The following is an 18973-nucleotide window of genomic DNA, read 5'->3' as shown; positions in this document are numbered from 1 at the left end:
GTCTCTCTCTCTCTCTCTTTCTCTCTCACTTTCTGTCACAAAAACAAACACACACACACACACACACACACACACACTCACACAGTGTTGCTCCCACCACTGGTGCATCATAGTTATTCAGCCAAATAAGGCAAGATTGGAAGGTGGGGGTGCACAGAGAGAAAGAGAGAGAGAGAGAGAGAGAGAGAGAGAGAAAAGGAAAGGAAAGGAGGGGGGAAGGTGGGAGACGGTGACAGGGGGAAAGGTAGTGTAAGGAACAAGAGAGAAAAAGCATCAGCAGAGCTGTTGCAGTGGATGCACAGAATTTAGTGCTCACAGAAACTGCTCCCTGCTGCCATCTGAGTTCTGACAGCTCATTAGGAGACTGAAAAGCAGGGATTTAACGGCTAATTCTCTTCCTGATCAATATTAATAGACAACTAATGGATAAATCCAACAGGCATAATGATCCACTTAGTGCTTACAGAAGCATAACTGCTCTGAAATGAATTGAAGTGTTTTTCTCTTTAATTCTTCATGGAAGTAACTATTTGAAGAGACGGGAGACACAGGAGAGCTGACCAATTAGCTGACACCCTGCCAAGAGGAGCCAGCAGGATGAGTCCAGCCAGGAGCTTCCAGCTAGTCCTGATCATCTGCCTTCAGCACGGTTACGGTATTGTTTCCAGCTTATTTACTGACTTCTGATCTTCTTTCTGAACTTTTTGATTGACAGAGGCTGTTTGAGTGGGAGTTTAAAGTAGAAAGTTTTGAATACTGCTTGTTGCTCCAGTTTATTTAGGTGTTCCAGGTTTTCTTTTTTTTCAGGTGCTGTGCATCTTAAGTCAACTCCTATACTCTAAGAAATATAAGTACAGATTTGTACTTAAAAGTGTACAAAGCTTGTCGCTGGGACTGTACCTTACATTGAAGTACAAAAAAAGTACCTTTCAGTGAAAGTCCTTTTTTGTACCCATTTTTGTGCCAATAAAGATTATAAAGATTATAAACATTATCATCAGCTGAATATGGCTCAAAAAACTTGATGATCCAAAATTGTCTGGCTTTTAAATAAAAAATGTGCAATTAAAATATATATTGTTTATTAGTACAGTGACACAGAATACAGAATGTACCTTTGACTGGTTAAATGGTACAATTTTGTACTTATTGCTGTTAGGAATGACTTATTGCTGTTAGGAATGAGGGAATAAATCTAATCCTGTAAAGACCAATATAGTACCATTGAGGGTACAATTATGAAGAGTGTACCTTTGAGTACAAAAAAGTACTCATATCGTAACTCTGTTTTTTAGAATGTAAGATGTGTTTTTGTCCATCCTTTACATGTCATCTTTACATCTTGCGGGCCTTAATGTAATGTCCTTGGTGATGAATTGACTGTTGGTTTTCTTGTATAGTTGATGGTTGGATATTTTGTTGGGCCAAAACGTCTGGCAAATTTGTCTGAGGCATCTGTGGTGTAAGATCTCAAGTCTCATAATGTCTGTACTGACCATACACCAACACTCTGAACCATACAGGAGGACATACATTACATAGCTGTTGTACAGGAGCATCTTCATTTTTAGACTATGTTGTTAAAACCTCTTGACAGAGTTGGAAAAAGACTTGCACTATTGTACTATTGGACACTGCTTGTTTGGTTGTTTAACAAATAAGAAGATACTCACTGCATCAGTTACGGTTAAATAACTTGTTGCCAACCTTGATGATTAGGCTGCCAAATCATCAAGGTTGGCAACACGTAATTTAACCCTAACTGATGCAGTGAGTATCTTTTTATTTGTTAAACAACCACATGGAAAGACATCCTGTGGTCAGGGAAAATCTCTTTATCTGTTTCAGAAGGGTAACATTATTCTCTGCATCAAGCAGAGAAAACATCTAAGAAGAATCAGGTTAAGAACTGTCGAGCGCATCATTAAAAAGTGGAAAGACAGTTCGAAGGCATCATTTTTAAGGAAGGAATGTGGTCTGGAAAAAGCTTGAATGAACATGCTCTGCAATCACTTAAACTTTTGGAGAAATCAAATCATAGAAAAACAACACCAGAACTCAGGGATATGTATAATAGTGAAAGTAAGAGCATTTCCACACATACAATGCAAGAGGAACTCAATGGATTGGAACTCAACAGCTGTGTAGGCAATTTGTAAGTACGGCTAGCTGAAAAACAGCATACATTTTCTAGAGAGAATAAAGATTGAACTTTGGAGCAAGTCCAGATTTACCCTGTTTCAAAGGGATGGGCACATCAGAGTAAGAAGAGAGGCGGCTTAAGTGATGCTCCCATCATTCCTAGTACCTACCATACAAGCCAATGTTGGCAGTGGTATGATCACGATTCATTGTGATTAGATTGTGAAAGAGTGCAGGGTTCAGGGTCACACATGGATTGACCACCACAGAGTCCAGACCTTAACCCCATTGAGAATCTTTGGGATGTGCTGAGAAAGACTTTGCAAAGTGGTCCAAATCTCCCATCATCAATGCAATGTACAAGCTTGTCAAACGATGCTGGATAGGTGAAGAAAGAGAAACAAAGCCCTTTATACGTTCAAGTAAGAATGTGCAAGTACACATTTTTACTTCAAAGTACAGAACTGTCACTTTTAAAAAGATCTGTGTGATATAGTACAAATATTGTATTGTATATTTATTTCATTAGTTAGATATAATGCACAAGCAGAGGCAGATTTAAAAAATGTGGTGTAAATTCTCAACAATACTTAGTACTGGTATTATTTTTCTTCACATCATCCCATTAAACAGGACTAATTAGTTTGTAAAGAAGTGTGCAGATTGATAGAGATCCTTGAGCACTCACAAAAACCTTTATATATTCAGAAAAATGTGTCTTATAGTAACAACAATTATCACAATACTACAAAACAGTGTTTCTCTAAACTTTTTAAACCATGTACCAAATATAATCTATAGAATAAAACTTCTCTTGTCTGCTTTTGTTATTCCTTTTTTGTGGTCAATACACTATGCCTGCTGAAATATATCAGAAAGTCAGAGGAAAATAACAAAAATAAAAGTAAGAAATAACAACTCCCCTCAAACTCAAAGTTAAGTATTTAATTGTTAATCCTAATGCTAATCTTTTCAGAACTGTGGAGTTCCACAGGGTTCTATGGTAGGGTCTATGAAACTGATAAAAATTAAAGAACAGTATTTGTTAGAATAACTGAAGTGTGGGGTTATACAGCTCTGGGAAAAAATAAGAGACATCAGTTTCTCTTATGTTGCTATTTATAGGTATAGATTTGAGAAAAAATAACATTGTTGTTTTATTCTATAAACTACAGCCAACGTTTCTCTCAAATTTTAAATAAATATATTGTCATTTAGAGCATTTATTTGCAGAAAATGGCTGAAATAACAAAAAAGATGCAGAGCTTTCAGACCTCAAATAATGCAAAAAAAAAGTTCTCCTCCACTAGTCTTACACACTGCTTTTTGATAACTTTATGCCACTCCTGGTGCCAAAATGTAAGCATTTCAGCTTGGATGGATGCCTTGGGATCATCCATCTTGCACTTAATTATATTCCAGAGGTTTTCAATTTGGTAAAATCAAAGAAACTCATCATTTTTAAGTGGTCTCTTATTTTTTTCCAGAGCTGTATATTATACAGGGTCAAGCACAAAGCACAAACAAGTCTAAAGTTATGAAAATTCTAGATTAAAAGTATATCAATTTCAATCATTAATATTTGTGTGTATGCAGGCCATCTGACAAGTACCACAGTTCGAGAACCGCTGCTATAAACTACAGTTATATTGCTCAGCTCTCGTTTAAAATGTTTGACAGTAGTCTGTTTTATTATTTACAGGCTTGTACTCAAAAAGGCACTAGGGATAGTGATGAAGTTGAGTCTGACCTCATGTTTAACAGGGTCAAGTCTTTATAAAAGCTCTAGAGAAGGTGTTAATGAGGTGGTTGCTGCTGAAGAGAAAGCTGAACAATACTGTTCAAACCTGCCTTCTTAATTAGCTTGAGAGTAAGTAAATATCTAGAGGGCATGTAATCTAACTTCTGTCACGTTGATGTTCAGCACTGAGGAACTTCTCTGCAAAGTAAAACTGACTCGAGGGATAAAATTAGGACGGCAGTTGATATCTTGCCTGGCCTCAGTGTCTTGTATTATAAACAGCATTTTTTTTAAAAGGTCTAAAACTGTTTTTTTTTGTGTGTGAAGCAGATGTTAATATTAGTTCTAAACAGTTTGTTTGGATGCTGTAAAAATTAAAGGGGTAGTGTCAGGAAAAACTAAATTAATTAGTATTTTTTATATTAAAAAAATTTATCCGTAATGTGACATTTCTCTGCTTATAGTTTCTGAACATATTGGGGTGAATAAGAAAAAAAAACATTATTTAATGCACCAATACTTTTACACTCTTGCCCCACATTTGAGTTTCCTTGTTTTTGTTTGTTTGTCACCATCCAAAACAATTTCCTTTCCGATGAAGGTGACATTTTAGGTCCTTTTTCAGACCTTGGCAAAGTCCTTGTGTTGGTTAATCTAAAGAGTGCTGGCAAAAATCCCTTTAATTTAGATACAGATACGTTGCCAGATGTAAGCAATCATGATCACTAACAGAAGGTTAAATGGTCTAGGCCTTGCCAAGTTAAAAAACAACAGATAAATACCTGAACCTACATTTAAACTTACACCTCAATCTAAATGTAACCTACAACATCTAAACTTAATTTTAACCAATAAATTACATAACCTAATATAACCTAATATACCTCAAACTAAACTTGTAAATACATTTACATTTAAAGTATTAAGCAGACACCCTTACCCAGAGCAACTTACAACAGTGGCTTTTTTGTTTACTTCAAAATATCCATAGCTAGTTTTGTAAAGACTAGGATTAAGAGATACACAACATTTTAAAATGTTTAGAACCCTATAGGAGATTTTTTTAAAGATTAGTTTAAGAACTCTCTGGAAGCCAATGGAAGTTCGTCCAACCAACTTGGTCCTGCAGCACAGAGAAGAGTCAGAATGTTTGTTTTCTGTTGGTTTTGAGGGATGGTGGGTCAAGCCAAGCCGTACTGGAAGCTCTAAGAGCTCTTGATACAGATCTGGCTTTGATAATTTGATAATTGCCATCAAGTAGGAAGGAGCTGGTCCATTTTTGGCTTTGTAGGCCAGCATCAGCCCAGCTGGCATTTCAACATTGATCAACGTTGATGTCATGGTTAAATCAACATTTGATTTGGTGTTGATTTTAAAAAGTGAATCAATGTTGACATGGCAACATTGTTTTAATGTCATAAGTTCAACCTTTAATAAACCAGAGCTAACTAAAACTAGAACATCCTGTGGTTAACAGAGTGTGAACAATAAACTCACATCAGTAGTAAAACTACAAACACTAAAACACTAAAACAAATTGAACATAAATATTCCCCCAGGTATTGTGAAGAATTGGTGTTAAATTAAAAAGCAATTACTTCAAATAGAAGTAAAACACTTTTTCATTCCTGCATCCAACCCTTTTTTAGAAATTATATGGTGATGAAATGTAAAATGCTGATTCAAAAGGCAGAAGGTTGAAGACATTATGTTGATTCAACGTTAAAATGTCAACGTTTGCACAACCATTTAACATTAAATGTTAATGTGTATTAGACAGTGATGAATGTAGCGAGATGGTGACATGCATAATCGCATTTTTATGCAAATTGCCTCATACCTTAAAAATATTCAGTCATTTTGTGACATAAAGACATAACGATAATTTCAGATCATTTACAGATACAATCTTTTTTTAAACCATTTTTGCTATTCCCAAAATGCTTTAAATTGTAAGCAAACTATCATTCAAATGTATACCAAGATAGACCATTATTAATGACTCAATGGGGAAATTTGCAGTGTTGTTTTAAATTTGGCTATATATTATCTTCTGCATTTTTAACATGCATGTTTATTTGTTTCTCTCTCTCTGTCTCTTTCAGTGTGCACACTAACACCAGCACGCGCTCATGCAGAGGAGAGACTGCTGCAGGTTTTATTCAGCCGCTACAACAAGCTCTCTCGCCCTGTAGCGAACATCTCCGACGTGGTGCTGGTCCACTTTGGCCTCTCCATTGCGCAGCTTATTGATGTAGTGAGTTTCAGTGGCACAAAGTAGAGAGTCATTAAAAAACTCCTGAAAATTTGTGCATTAGACTTTCTGACTTAATGACCACTTTTTATCACCCGATCTTTAAATCAAATCATCTGCAAAATAGACTTATTTGATCTGCAAATACTGTTTAAGATATATTCTATACCTTCCTGCAGGACGAGAAGAACCAGATGATGACCACCAATGTGTGGGTGAAACAGGTATGTTTTGATCAGTTGGAGCATATAATTGAAAATTAATGAGATTTTTAATTGGAACTGGGCTTCCATTACCCCACTCTCAGTTCTCTTGTCATGCCTGCTGATTCAGAACATTGATGAGAGTGTATGTGTCCTGACAGGAATGGAGCGATTACAAGCTGCGCTGGAACCCTGAGGAGTATGAGAATGTCACCTCCATCAGAATCCCCTCAGAGCTCATCTGGAGACCCGATATTGTTCTTTATAACAAGTGGGTGAATCTTTTTCCCTGAGACCAGATTTAGCCAGATCACTTACAGTATTTCAACAACACCAATCAGTTTGTGTTTTCCCTTACAGTCTACAAAACATTATGTGTAATTATTTAATTTCTCTTGCTTTTTTTTTCTTTTTCTTGAACTTTGACCACTACTTTATCTGCTGAAACGTTTGGAATAGGATTGTTATTACAGACCATAAAATATTTCAGAATACAGAATATAAAATATTTCAGCATTGTTCTACTTGTTAAATACAACCCTAAAATAAAATAAAAAAGTTGGGATAGTATACTAAAACAAAAGCAAAACAAAAATATGTTAGTATAAACTTAAGATACAGTACCAGACAAAAACTTGGGCACACTTTTTTTCAATGTAATTTTTTTTTTCCTTATATAATGGCTGATTTGGGATTTGGGATATCAGCAACATATTTAAATTTTGTGAACAATATTATACCCTAAAATATGGTGCCATATCACCCAGCCCTAATTATCACATCAGGGTACTACTTTTTTTTTTTTTTTTTTTTTTTACTGTTTTTAGTAAGAGAATAATTCACACTGTTCTCATTTCCCATTATATATCTACTAGAGACAGATTATATCTGTGCAGTATCATTTATTTTAATTCAGTCCTGGATATATGAAGATATTTGGAGTGCAGTATTAGTATCATGACATTCTGGATCATTAACTTCTGTTACAAAGCTGATAACATTATTGTATTTTTTAAATATCTTAGATAGGAGTGTATCATATACATCATGTTCAATAATAAAAAAAAAACTTTTTGTTGCAGTAGGCTATTCTTGAAATTATTATTATTTTTTTTAATTCAGTATCATTATCGCAAAAATACCATAAAATATTGTGATATTATTTTAGGGCCATATCGCCCACCCCTAGTTAGAGCATAGTGTGAAAGAAAAGCAGCAGCTTTTGTTCAGCAACTTCAGGAACTCCTTTAAGATGCTGAGAAAACACAAATTCCAGGTGACTCTACCTCATAAAGCCAGTGCTCAAAGCTAAATGGGGCTTACAAAAATCAAAAGTATAAAATAATTCCACATGTGCTCCTGTAGAATGTTGCTCTCTTCAATATTAAATTTACAATGTAACACCCATGCATTAAAATGAGCATTTTCAATACTATGCCATAGTTTTCTGATTTGGTCAGCAGTTTTCTGTAATTAATTTCACCCTTGGTGAAGATGGGTGGGAAAAAAAATTTAAAATGTTTATCAGTATAATTTTTCACTGCAGTACACAATACAAAACTGAACATTAAGAGCTACAGTGGGTTTGATCACACAGTTACTATAGTGTTGCAACACTATACAAGAATGTTAAATTAAATGTTAACAGACCTTACAATCACATAAGATACCAACCTGAAATATGTGTTTGGGCTTTTAAATGGAAGAATGGTCTTTCCTGTGCATTGATTTTCACATATCATCCAGAATGATTAAGAGGAGACTTAGTACTGCTATATTGAAAAAAAAAAGGTGCACAAAGTACAGAGGGCAGGGGAACCAATTATCTGTGACGCACACATAGAATGTGCATAGAATAATCAATGGAATATTTCTTTCCTGAATTTGACTGAAAAGGTAACAGCATTTCTTTTAAGCAAATCTGACTTGTTTTTTTTCATCTGAACCAAAGGGCAAATTCTGCAGTTCACTATAAGCTGTGTCCTTTAAAAGTAAATATAATTAAATTGATTTTTTATTTATTTTTTTATTTTTTTTGCTAGTGCTGATGGGGATTTTGCTGTGACACACCTCACCAAAGCCCAGCTGTTCCACGATGGCAGAATCAAATGGAAGCCTCCGGCTATATACAAAAGCTCCTGCAGTATTGATGTCACGTTCTTCCCTTTCGATCAGCAGAACTGCAAAATGAAGTTTGGCTCGTGGACGTACGACCGAGCCAAGATTGACCTGGTGAGCATGGATGATGACGTGGACCAGATGGACTACTGGGAGAGTGGGGAGTGGGTCATCATCAATGCAGTGGGGAAATACAACACCAAGAAGTACGAGTGCTGCACAGAGATCTACCCCGACATCACCTATTCCTTCATTATCCGCCGGCTTCCTCTGTTCTACACCATCAACCTCATCATCCCATGTCTGCTGATCTCCTGTTTGACCGTCCTCGTGTTCTACCTACCTTCAGAATGTGCTGAGAAGATCACCCTGTGTATCTCTGTCCTCCTGTCTCTCACTGTCTTCCTCTTGCTCATCACAGAGATCATACCTTCCACATCCTTGGTCATCCCGCTCATAGGGGAATACCTCCTCTTCACCATGATCTTCGTCACACTCTCAATCATCATAACAGTGTTTGTGCTAAATGTTCACCACCGTTCCTCGCGAACCCACCGCATGCCACACTGGGTACGACAACTCTTTCTCCAACTGGTGCCTCGCTACCTGTTCATGAAGCGTCCACCTGCTTCCGGTAAGAGGAATTGCCGGAAGCTCATCGAGATGATGCACAAGCCGGTGATGCCACAGGCCATGTTGCTTGGAGCCACTACCCTTCCCCCCTCAGAGAACCCTTGCCCTGATCCAGATGGGGTTTCCGCCGCCCAATCTGGTGGGCTACAGCGGGAACCGGCTTCCAAAACTCCTCTATTCTGCAGCTCCCCAAGCAGCCAGTACTCGATCCTACAAGAGGAACCCACTCAAGCACCTCGAACCCCTGAACTCAGGTTCCCGCCAACGCACAACTCCTCCCCCTCCAGCCTCTCCTTATCTCCAGACACACCCCTCGGCTCCCTGCTTCACACGCTTCCCCTTACAGAAATATGTGAACTCTACCGCCACAGCGCTGAAAGTGTATTTGTAGACTCCAAGGAAGGCTTACCCGAGACAGAGACTCTTCGGCACTGTCGCAAGCATGAGGGGGCAGCCATAAAAACCCACTGCATTGCAGAAGGGGGTGGAAGCACAGGGCAAGGCTCTAGACATAACCTCCTTGACACACAAAACTCAAGCAACAACTGCAGCAAAGAACCCAGAAAAACTGAAGAAGTGGAGATTCCAATATCTCAGTCACTGCTGCGAGCTCTCGAAGGAGTCCAGTACATAGCCGACCACCTCAGAGCCGAAGACTCTGACTTTTCGGTAAGTTTCTGTCTCGGTAAAGGGACTGTCGAATGCAAAACAGGTATAGAAGTCGGTCAGGCAGACCAAAAACATTTGTTTTAAAATTCCTTTGGAGTTCAGCAGCAGCACCACATTCTCCTCTCCCCAGGCAACACTTGCTGAGGAGTGAGGGACAGCTGACAGAATGAGCTGACAAACAGCAGATTTAACTTCAATTTTACACTGAATTCTTTTTTTAGAAAAGTGTTCAGTGTCACTTATTGACTGGAACAGCATTACTCAAGTAAATTCATAATTAAAAATGCACTGCTGAGGTAAATGTATAGTTCTTTTTTGAATGTTAAGTGGTCATTAAATATTTTTTATACTGTAGTTTTGTAATCGCCTTTTCTTCAAAAAAGAAGACAATACATTAAAGCGGTTTACTTTATGCAGTGTTGAAGTGCAAGTGACAAACTTATTGAAAACGTGAAAAATGTGCTGGGTTTGCTCTATTAATTTGGCTTCACAAATGTCAAACAGTTTCATCTCCACTCACAACCCCAAAAGGATTTGGGCTACTTTACGATTCTTTGAGCCACTTTAGGCTGAACATATTGTCATTATTTTTTTACCAGAAAGAAAAAAGGACAAATCTATAAACAAGCCACTTGCAGGAAACCAGTATTGCCTAAAAAATCAATTTCTGAGATGAACAGACTTTATTGGAAGTTGTAGCTTGTGATTTGATACTCATGTGATCTGCTTTTTCTTAAAAAAACAGGTAAGAGAAGACTGGAAGTACGTTGCCATGGTGATTGATAGAATATTCCTGTGGATGTTTGTGCTGGTGTGTATTCTCGGGACAGCCGGACTGTTTCTTCCTCCATGGCTGGCTGGAATGATCTAGAATTCACCAAGGAACAAGGCACTGGACGTGAGTGGGAAGGGAGATGGAGAAGAGACCTGCCAATCACTTCCTGTGTTCTCATTAAAATTGATCTGCTGTGGTTTTTCAGTGTGCATATACTATTTCACACCAGCGCATTCCACATTGTCCTGTGTGGCAAACATAATGATGAAGCATATTTTTTTTTACCATGAAGGTCAGCTTATATTTCCTTTGGTATGACATTTTATAAAGCAAATGTATTCATTTTCTGTCCTTTCAGCAATGTATGATTTCTGTTGAAGTGAATCTTTTGCACTGACTACTGCATCATTTTCATATTGTTTTTTTTGTTACTTTCATCTCTGAAATGTGTTTTTCTGCCCACTTGCATTGGTAAACTCAATCCACAAGCCTTTGTGTTATTCACTACAGACTAGGATTAAGTCAAATCCAGGACTATACAGCAATATGAATGGAGATTTTTCATTGAAAGGACAGTATAGTCTATGACTAGGCCTAATCCCTGTCTGGGATTCAACCCTATTCATTGGTTTCCTCAACATTGATTAAGTCTAGTACTGGACTACATACAGCTCTGAAAAAATAAAGAGACTACTTCAGTGTCTGAATCAGTTTCTTTGATATTGCTATTTATAGGTAGAAGTTTCAATAAAATTAACATTGTTGTTTTATTTCATAAACAACATGTATCCCAAATTCCTAATAAAAATATTTCATTTAGTTTTAAGTTTTAAGACTTCAGAAATCAATTGGAGGAAAACCCTGGTTTTTAATCACAGTTTTCATGCATCTTGGCATGTTCTCCTCCACCAGTCTTACTCACTGCTTTTGGATAACTTTACACCACTACTGGTGCAAAAATTCAAGTAGTACAGCTTGCTTTGATGGTTTGTGATCATCCATCTTCCTCTTGATTATATTCCAGAGGTTTTTTCAGTTTGGTCAAAGAAAATCAATATTTTTAAAAGGTCTCTTATTTTTTGTACAGAGCTGTATATGTTTTAATAGGAAATCTCAATTCACAGTGCTGTTTAGTCCAGGACAAAACTTATTGCTTGTCTGGGAACCAACCCTAAAAAGGGACATCGGTGGGGAAATGAAACTTCACTTTACATTAGAAGACACTTTATATATCAGATATTAAGAAAAAAAAAAAGGTATTATGTGTAAATGCCCTATTTGTACTGTGCCATAGTTTTTGCAGTTAGAAATTGACAATAAAAGATTTTAATACCTTTTTTTCTTGTTGGTGTTCTGTCTGTAGTGCTCCTTTTCGAATTTATTTAGCTCTCTGTCTCTCTGTGTACCCTTGAGACAAATCTCTCTCTGTCCAAACCAATCTTGAGTAATAGCCAGACCTCTTCTCTTCTCTTCCTGACTGTGACAAACGACTTGGCATGAGGTCATTATGGATGCCGATGGCAGAGTTAAATTAATGTTCCAATACAGGTGGAACGTCCCGTCTCCGTCCACATACACAGACAGACTAAAGGGATGGTGGCGTCCTCCGTTGAAGGTGCCACAACTCACACTTTTGGCAGTTGCATTAGGACACCCAAAACAAACAGTGAAGGAGTGAATCAGTACGGCAAGTAATTGAATTTTATCTCCCCAGCTAAAAAAAGAATACTTCCACACACATTTAACTCTCTATAATTTAGCTTGACAACCTGATAATTCTGGAAAGCTTTAAAGAGATGTACATGACTGTTTAATGTTTCATTAATTACTGAGCTGGATAATTTCTGCAAACTCACTACAAATAAGATAAAAAAATCAGCTTTGTTTGGGGGTGCTGCTGTAATGTTATCATAGCAAAATTTATTAAAGGCCAAGTTGTTAAATTACATATCCCAAACTAGGTTCCAAAGAAAAACAAAACAAAAATACAGAATATGCAACACAGCAGAGCTTTCTACGGCACTTTACTGCACCAGGAAGCTGCTTATTCATTAGTCTGGTATATCCTGTTTGGTCCTCCTGAGAGGAACCAGAAACCACATTAATATTACAGCACAGTGCAGTGTACTGTCTAGCATACAAATAAAACAAGATTTCTGGGCCATAATTTAAGGCGTAGAAAGGATTTAGATATGAATGGCTAATTGTTGACATTCATCATTAAATTAAATTAACGATAAAACCTGCTGAAGCTAACCATAACTAAACCAGCAGCACAATCAGTCAACAGGAGCCATGTTTGTGATAAACACAAGTTTAAAAAAAAATGTATTAAATGAATGGTCAAGTCTCATTCTGAGAACAGTGGAAAAAAAGTGTTCCAAGGGAAAATAGTTCAGAAGAAACAGTATTGTAAGTCATTTCAGTGTTTTCTTCTTTCTCATCTCACGGGCGTGGAAGTGATGTTGATCCCAAATTCCAAGTTGCACACTAACATGCACACTTGTACAAATGTATGAAAAACATATCTCTTCATAACCTAACAGCAGTATAAACAAGGTCATTAGACATTGTTTGCACTCACACTGGAGAGTTGATTAAAATTCTGTCATTTTCTTATGAGTGTCTGCTTTTTTCTGAGCTCTCTGTATAGACTGCTCCTGAGCTTTCAGCTGCTGCAGCAGCTTCCGAGATGCTGAGAGCTTCTCCTCCATGCGGCTTGTCAATTTGGCATCCCTGAGGAAAGAGAACACCAACTTCAGGAGAAACAAACAAAAACACAGAACCTGCGAAAATAATGGGGAACTCGCACAGAGTCACTCCTACCTTCCGTTTCGCCTGTTCAGAGACTCGGTGAGCTGCTGGATTTCTTTCTCCACCTGGCTCACTCTCTCTGTAGCTTGAAACAGCTGAACATTGAGTGAACGCTTGGTGCTTTTTCCTCCTTGGTAGGCTTCCACTCCGCTGACCGAAGAGCTAACTGAAGGGCCAGCAACAGAACGAGCATCATCGCCCAGTTTAGAGTTCAAAAAGTCAAATACATTAGGCCGTGTTGAAGTGGATTTCTTTTTCCTTTTTATTTTCCGTTTGCCAGAGGTTGGATTGTCTTTTGCGATAGCAGCATGAGTCTTCCGCTGAGTTAACTCAGCACACTGGTCCAGCGATCGGCCTTTGGGAAGGACCACGGCCTGCACTGGCTCCACACGACCAGAAAGTGTCTTTCCCAAACCTGCACAAACACATTAAAGCCTGAAAGTCTGCCTTTCGTACCATAAGTACCTTTTACTGTTGAGATTATATTGTGTTATACACAGACATGCCAAAAGTCATGGTGTAGCAGTATGTAAACTGATCATGAAGTACTACCTCAGAGAAGGGATAGCTTAAGAACAACTGCTTAACTTGTAAGGTGTTTTCTTCTCAGTAAGTCTGAACACTGGCCTGCATACTCATGGCAAGGCACTGTAATTTATCAAAGTTCAAGCGAGGCCTGATAGTGGAAGTAAGATGGACATAAAATTATTGCAAAGTTGTGTGGGCATTAAACATCCACAGTGCAATGTGTATAGCCCTGTTGATGTCATAGAAGCAGGGCTGTCCAAAATTCAGGATTCAATTTGAATTGAATCCAGCCCACAGAATCTAGAATTGAAGTTAAACTGAAATTACAGCTAGAGGAAATTAACTCAACTTGCAATTCAGAGAAATTAATTCTTACCACATATCAGTGAGAATGTGATGGTTTTAATATACACTTTTCTACCAAATGGAAGTACAGACACTTACATTAAGCATATATTCCCTAATGTTTAATCATTAGCAATATCTTCATTTTAAAGTAATCAAATAAAACAATGTTTTGGTACATGCAATTATCATTTATTAAAGTACAAGGTAATGTTGTTGCATCTATGTTTGAAAGTTATCAAAATTTTAATGATCTGTTTTACAGAGATTATATGTGTATTTAATGTTAATTTGTGGTTCATACAATAACATTTGTATGAAATGCATATTGTAATCAAATGTAACAAATGCTGTAAAGCTTCATTGTTAAATACACCTTAATTATGTATTATGAATTTCTTAGAATTTCATGGAATTCCAATTTTACTTCCTGTAATTTGAATTTAAATTGCAAGTCTAATTCCTGTCTGCAATCTTAAATCAAATTCAAGAACTGAATTGGAATTTATGGCTTATTCTCAATTCAATTCAGAATTTGTTTTACTGCCCTGCATAGAAGGCAGTACCACCCACAATGGACAGTACAGTGATTGGTAATAATCGGCAGTATCTGATTAGAATTGTCCATACAGACAGATAAGCCACTCTGGCAAAAAATAACATCACATTCAAATCCTATCACATTTAAAGCAGGTAACCTCACACGGATATCCCTCAGTGCAGCAATCTTTATCTTTCATGGGACACAATACTAGTTCCTGTCCTATGACTTCTGGCATGTCGGTGTATGTTTTTATCTAATGAAGTTGCTTACCTTTCCCCAACTCATAACCCATCTTCAGCAAGAGCTTGGAACCAATGCCGCGAGTATGAGCTTCCCAACCACAGAACTCAGAGCTGTTCAACTGAACAGAGTCCTCCTCTTTAGCAGAACTAAATACTGAAGTAAAAAAAAAAAAAACAAGTTAATGCACTGTTAACAATAAAACATAATAAAGAAAAATATGTTTGAGGGTCAGTAAAATAAGGATTGGTGTGAGCATTTCAACTTCAAATTTTCCTGGGGGATTCTCCACACAGACTTAAAGAAACAAACCTTTAGCATAACCTGTTTCACATTCCTCAGAGTCATCTTCCGAGTCAGAGGAGGAAGAGGAGGACTCATCCGGTCGCAAAGGGGGAATAACACTATCAGCCTCAAGGACAGCTTCCTTTAGCAGCAAGGAATCAAATTTAACCGTGTAGAAGCCATCCTCGATCTCTGTGAATGTGTATTTAAGTAAAAAAAAAAATTAAAAGAATAAAAACAAATTTATACAGAAAAATTAAGCATGAAACTGCCATGTTCATCATTGACGTTGAAATAAATCTTGACAGAACGGCTGAGGAGGTGTACCTGTGATTTTGGCAGGATACCAGATGCCGTCTTCATGCTTGGCCAAACACGAAGATCCTGCCTGCATTTGTGTGAGATCTGCTTCAAGAAATTCCCTCAGCTCGGACACACATACCACCTCCCCATGGGAGTACCTGAGTGACAACAAACAAAAAGACAGGCAGAGGCGGCTTATTATTTCCATATTACCCAGAGATGGCTGAAATGTCAATCACAAAACCAATCCAGTACAATAACACATGCAAATATGCTTCCACCTGAATGAATCTAAATTCTGTGCAAAATACCCAATGAAAAACAAAACACCAACAGATTGGTGCCATTTCCAATCTCAGGGTTATATAAACTAAAAATGAAAAACTCAAACTAATAATTAAACTTAATTAAAAAAATAAGGTTTTCATACCTGCAGCTATCCATAAAGCGGCACTTGCCATCCAGAAAGAAAGGGCAGGGCTTTATAGACTTGTGTGTAGGATAGAGGTAAAGGACTCTCACTCGAGCCTCATCCCCATCTGGTTCCTCTGAGCACACTACCATGGCATTGTGGTACTCAAGTGTTCCCCAAGAGGTGCGATAAGGTGCTCGTACTTTAGTACCACTCATGTAGTCATCTTCTTCTTCCTCCTCCTCCTCCTCATCATCCACTTCCTCTTCATCATCATCAGGCCCGCGGCTTTGTGCTACCTCCGCAGCACTTTCAGAAAGTCCAGAATAAAAGGCTGCAAACTCATCATCCAAATTGTTATTCTTCTTGGACAGTTCTTGGGTTTCTGCTGGCGCTTCCTGCTTTGTTTGGGAATCCTCAATTGAGGCAAAAAGTTGGCTCTTCTTGACTGAAATCAAGCTGGATTCAGTGAGCTCAATAAGTTGTACAAGATCCTCCTTTAACTTCAGCAGGTCTGCCTGCTCTGAAGCACCCAGACCACAAGCAAGTGCAGCTTCTACCTGCTGAAGCTGAGCATTGTAGGTCTCAATGGCTTGTTGCAGGTTGCCTTCATCCATGGTAGGGAGCTATGAAAGGAGGTGCCTGCAGATAAAGAGGAATAAGAGAATAATGCAGTAAAAGCTTTTATATAACATTTTTATTCTGTAATTGACTTGGGTATAAGAGAAAACAAGTTGTATATGTTATGCAAAGTGTAATTATGGTTATGAGACAGAAAGGCAGATTTAATCCTTTATGCCATTAATTGTATTCTTAGGGAGAAAATATATCATTTGTGAAAGCATGGAAGTCCCTGTGGATATAACAAACTTAAATTTAGATTTAGAATTATGATGACAAGCTATTCATTTGAATCAGGAGTTTTAGAGCAAGGAAGCTCCCAAAACATGCAGGCGAGAAGGTGGTCTGTAGGACCAGAGAAAAGAACCACTGCTACATCAAGCTTAATCTAACTAATGTGGTACAACTTAAAAAGGCAACAAAAACAGTTTACAAAAACAGTAAGAATATAAACAGCCAATTATATATTTTTGCACATATTAATACAGCTTGCAAAAAATTCTGAGTTTATTTGATTCTTAAACCAAGCTGAACTGCTTGAATTTTTGCAACCAGGAGTGGAAAAAAGCTTTCCAAAAGCAGTGTGTAAGACTGGTGGAGGAGAACATGCCAAGATGCATAAAAACTGTGATTAATAACCAGGGGTATTCCACCAAATATTGATTTCTGGACTTTTATGAAAATAAACGTTTTTTTTTTTTTTGCATTATTTGAGGTCTGAAATCTCTGCATCTTTTTTGTTATTCGAGCCATTTCTCATTTTCTGCAAATAAATGCTCTAAATGACATTATTTTTATTAGGAATTTGGGAGAAAAGTTGTCTGTAGTTTATAGAATAAAACAACAGTGTTTATTTTACTCAAACGTTTACCTATAGATCCAAGATCAGAGAAACTGACGTGGTCTCTTACAGACAAATTAAACAGGGGATAGGGATAAGGATAGATATAAAGAACAAGGAAAGGGAGAGAGTGGGTGGGTAGATAAGTAGATAGACAGATATTAACGATACATGAATGGATGGAAAAACAAAAAATGTGGTTTGTTGCCTATGGGCAGCACTATGTCCTTGATAGTTAAGTACATGTATCTCATTCAAAACGTAGTATTTGTTTTATTAGCTAGATAGTCTCGCCAAAATATTACAGAATAACATTTTTACTGACGAGCTTCTGCCTTCTGACCTTCTCCACAAATCAAGCTAACTAACTACCTAACCAGCTCACTTCCTTCAATAAAACCACTCTAGCTAATAATTAGAGTAACCAACTACATGACTGGTGGAACAAAAGTGTTTTTTTAAATCTAAAATTAACTAAGAATATCTGTGGAAGTCGCCATATAACTACCTCAACACAGTGAGCTAGCTAAACCTAGCAAGCTAATAACAAACCCGGCTTGTAGCTAGCTAGCATTTGGCTGTCTAGCAGTTAGCTTAGCTAAGATAATAGTAGCTGTTTAACAGCCTGGTGAGTTTAGTCTTCATTAAAAGATATTAAATAAGAAGTAAAAAAACACTCAGTATTTATATCTTACGTTACATAGTGTTCACGTCCGAGCGAATAAACTCTGCTGCGTTTCTGTAGTTTAAAGCTGCCCTGTGCGGCTCTGTAGCAGCCAGGGTTGCCAAGTCCAACGAAAATATGCAGCCCTAACTCAGTCTTAAACCCGCCCTTCAGAAGCTTAAACTAGCCCAAAATATGTCTGTTACACGTTTGAAGTAAATGACAAAAAACAATACGTGTACGACTTTTGTACACTTTGAGTATTTTGTTCATAAGGGATTTATTATTAGTATTGCTATTTACCTAAAAGTCATTAATAATATTGTAACATTAGTAACATTTAATAGTAACATAATTAGCAAAAAATGACTTTTACTGTTCTTGCCCCTCCTGAACTCTCTTCTCTCCTCTTTAATATTTTATTTTCATCGCCCTGTGATATCTTTTTTTTTTTTGTTAATTTTTTTTTTTTTTGGCGGCTGCGCTATTTTTTTAAGTAGCCCCCCCCCCCCCAAAAAAAATGCACCCCGCCACCCCTAAAATTTCAAAAGAGAAAAGATTTTTAAAACAAGCCAAATTTGGAGGAAAAAACGCGAACCTGGCAACTCTGACCGCCCACAGAGACACTACCTCAGCGACGTCACTCACATGCTCTGTGAACCTGAACCTTGGGGATATAATATGCTTTTTTCATACATTTACCTAGATATAGAGTATATTATTAATATCTTTATTTGTTCTGCTGAGAGTTGTAATGCTGTGGAGACAAATGAAACTTAAAAAAAAAGCAGAAACATGAACAGCAGGATTGGACAAAGGAATAATGATTTAAACCATGTAT

The 18973-nt window shown here is 37.4% G+C and overlaps 2 protein-coding genes across 2 annotated transcripts; one reads left to right on the top strand and one right to left on the bottom strand.

The window, feature by feature from the left end:
- The first annotated feature begins 297 nt into the window (after window positions 1–297).
- On the top strand, window positions 298–10897 carry chrna4b (cholinergic receptor, nicotinic, alpha 4b). The gene is made up of 6 exons (XM_007240156.4): window positions 298–655; window positions 5989–6140; window positions 6317–6361; window positions 6502–6611; window positions 8383–9760; window positions 10506–10897. Exons 1-6 carry the CDS (start codon window positions 598–600, stop codon window positions 10629–10631), a joined length of 1869 nt encoding a protein of 622 aa, XP_007240218.3. The 5' UTR covers window positions 298–597; the 3' UTR covers window positions 10632–10897.
- A 1538-nt stretch (window positions 10898–12435) lies between these two features.
- Window positions 12436–18268, bottom strand: zgpat (zinc finger, CCCH-type with G patch domain). The gene is made up of 7 exons (XM_007240157.4): window positions 18164–18268; window positions 16025–16648; window positions 15619–15752; window positions 15319–15483; window positions 15037–15162; window positions 13362–13764; window positions 12436–13271 (listed from the first exon to the last, which is right to left on the bottom strand). The coding sequence occupies exons 2-7, from the start codon at window positions 16621–16623 to the stop codon at window positions 13133–13135; spliced, it is 1566 nt and encodes a 521-aa protein (XP_007240219.3). The 5' UTR covers window positions 16624–16648; window positions 18164–18268; the 3' UTR covers window positions 12436–13132.
- Between the last annotated feature and the right edge of the window lie 705 nt (window positions 18269–18973).

This window comes from Astyanax mexicanus, chromosome 16 (genome assembly GCF_023375975.1).
Source record: "Astyanax mexicanus isolate ESR-SI-001 chromosome 16, AstMex3_surface, whole genome shotgun sequence".
In the NCBI taxonomy this organism is placed as follows: Eukaryota; Metazoa; Chordata; class Actinopteri; order Characiformes; family Acestrorhamphidae; genus Astyanax; species Astyanax mexicanus.
This window is presented reverse-complemented; position numbering and strand designations above follow the sequence as displayed.

Coding starts and splice junctions, on each gene's coding strand:
- zgpat (XM_007240157.4), bottom strand. CDS start 16,623: ATGGATGAAGGCAACCTGCAACAAGCCATTGAGACCTACAATGCTCAG. Junction 15,163..15,318: donor TGAAACAGGTTATGCTAAAG/GTTTGTTTCTTT, acceptor TTTTTACTTCAG/TATTTAGTTCTGCTAAAGAG. Junction 13,272..13,361: donor CTGAACAGGCGAAACGGAAG/GTAGGAGTGACT, acceptor CTCTTTCCTCAG/GGATGCCAAATTGACAAGCC.
- chrna4b (XM_007240156.4), top strand. CDS start 598: ATGAGTCCAGCCAGGAGCTTCCAGCTAGTCCTGATCATCTGCCTTCAG. Junction 6,141..6,316: donor TTGCGCAGCTTATTGATGTA/GTGAGTTTCAGT, acceptor ACCTTCCTGCAG/GACGAGAAGAACCAGATGAT. Junction 9,761..10,505: donor CCGAAGACTCTGACTTTTCG/GTAAGTTTCTGT, acceptor TTAAAAAAACAG/GTAAGAGAAGACTGGAAGTA.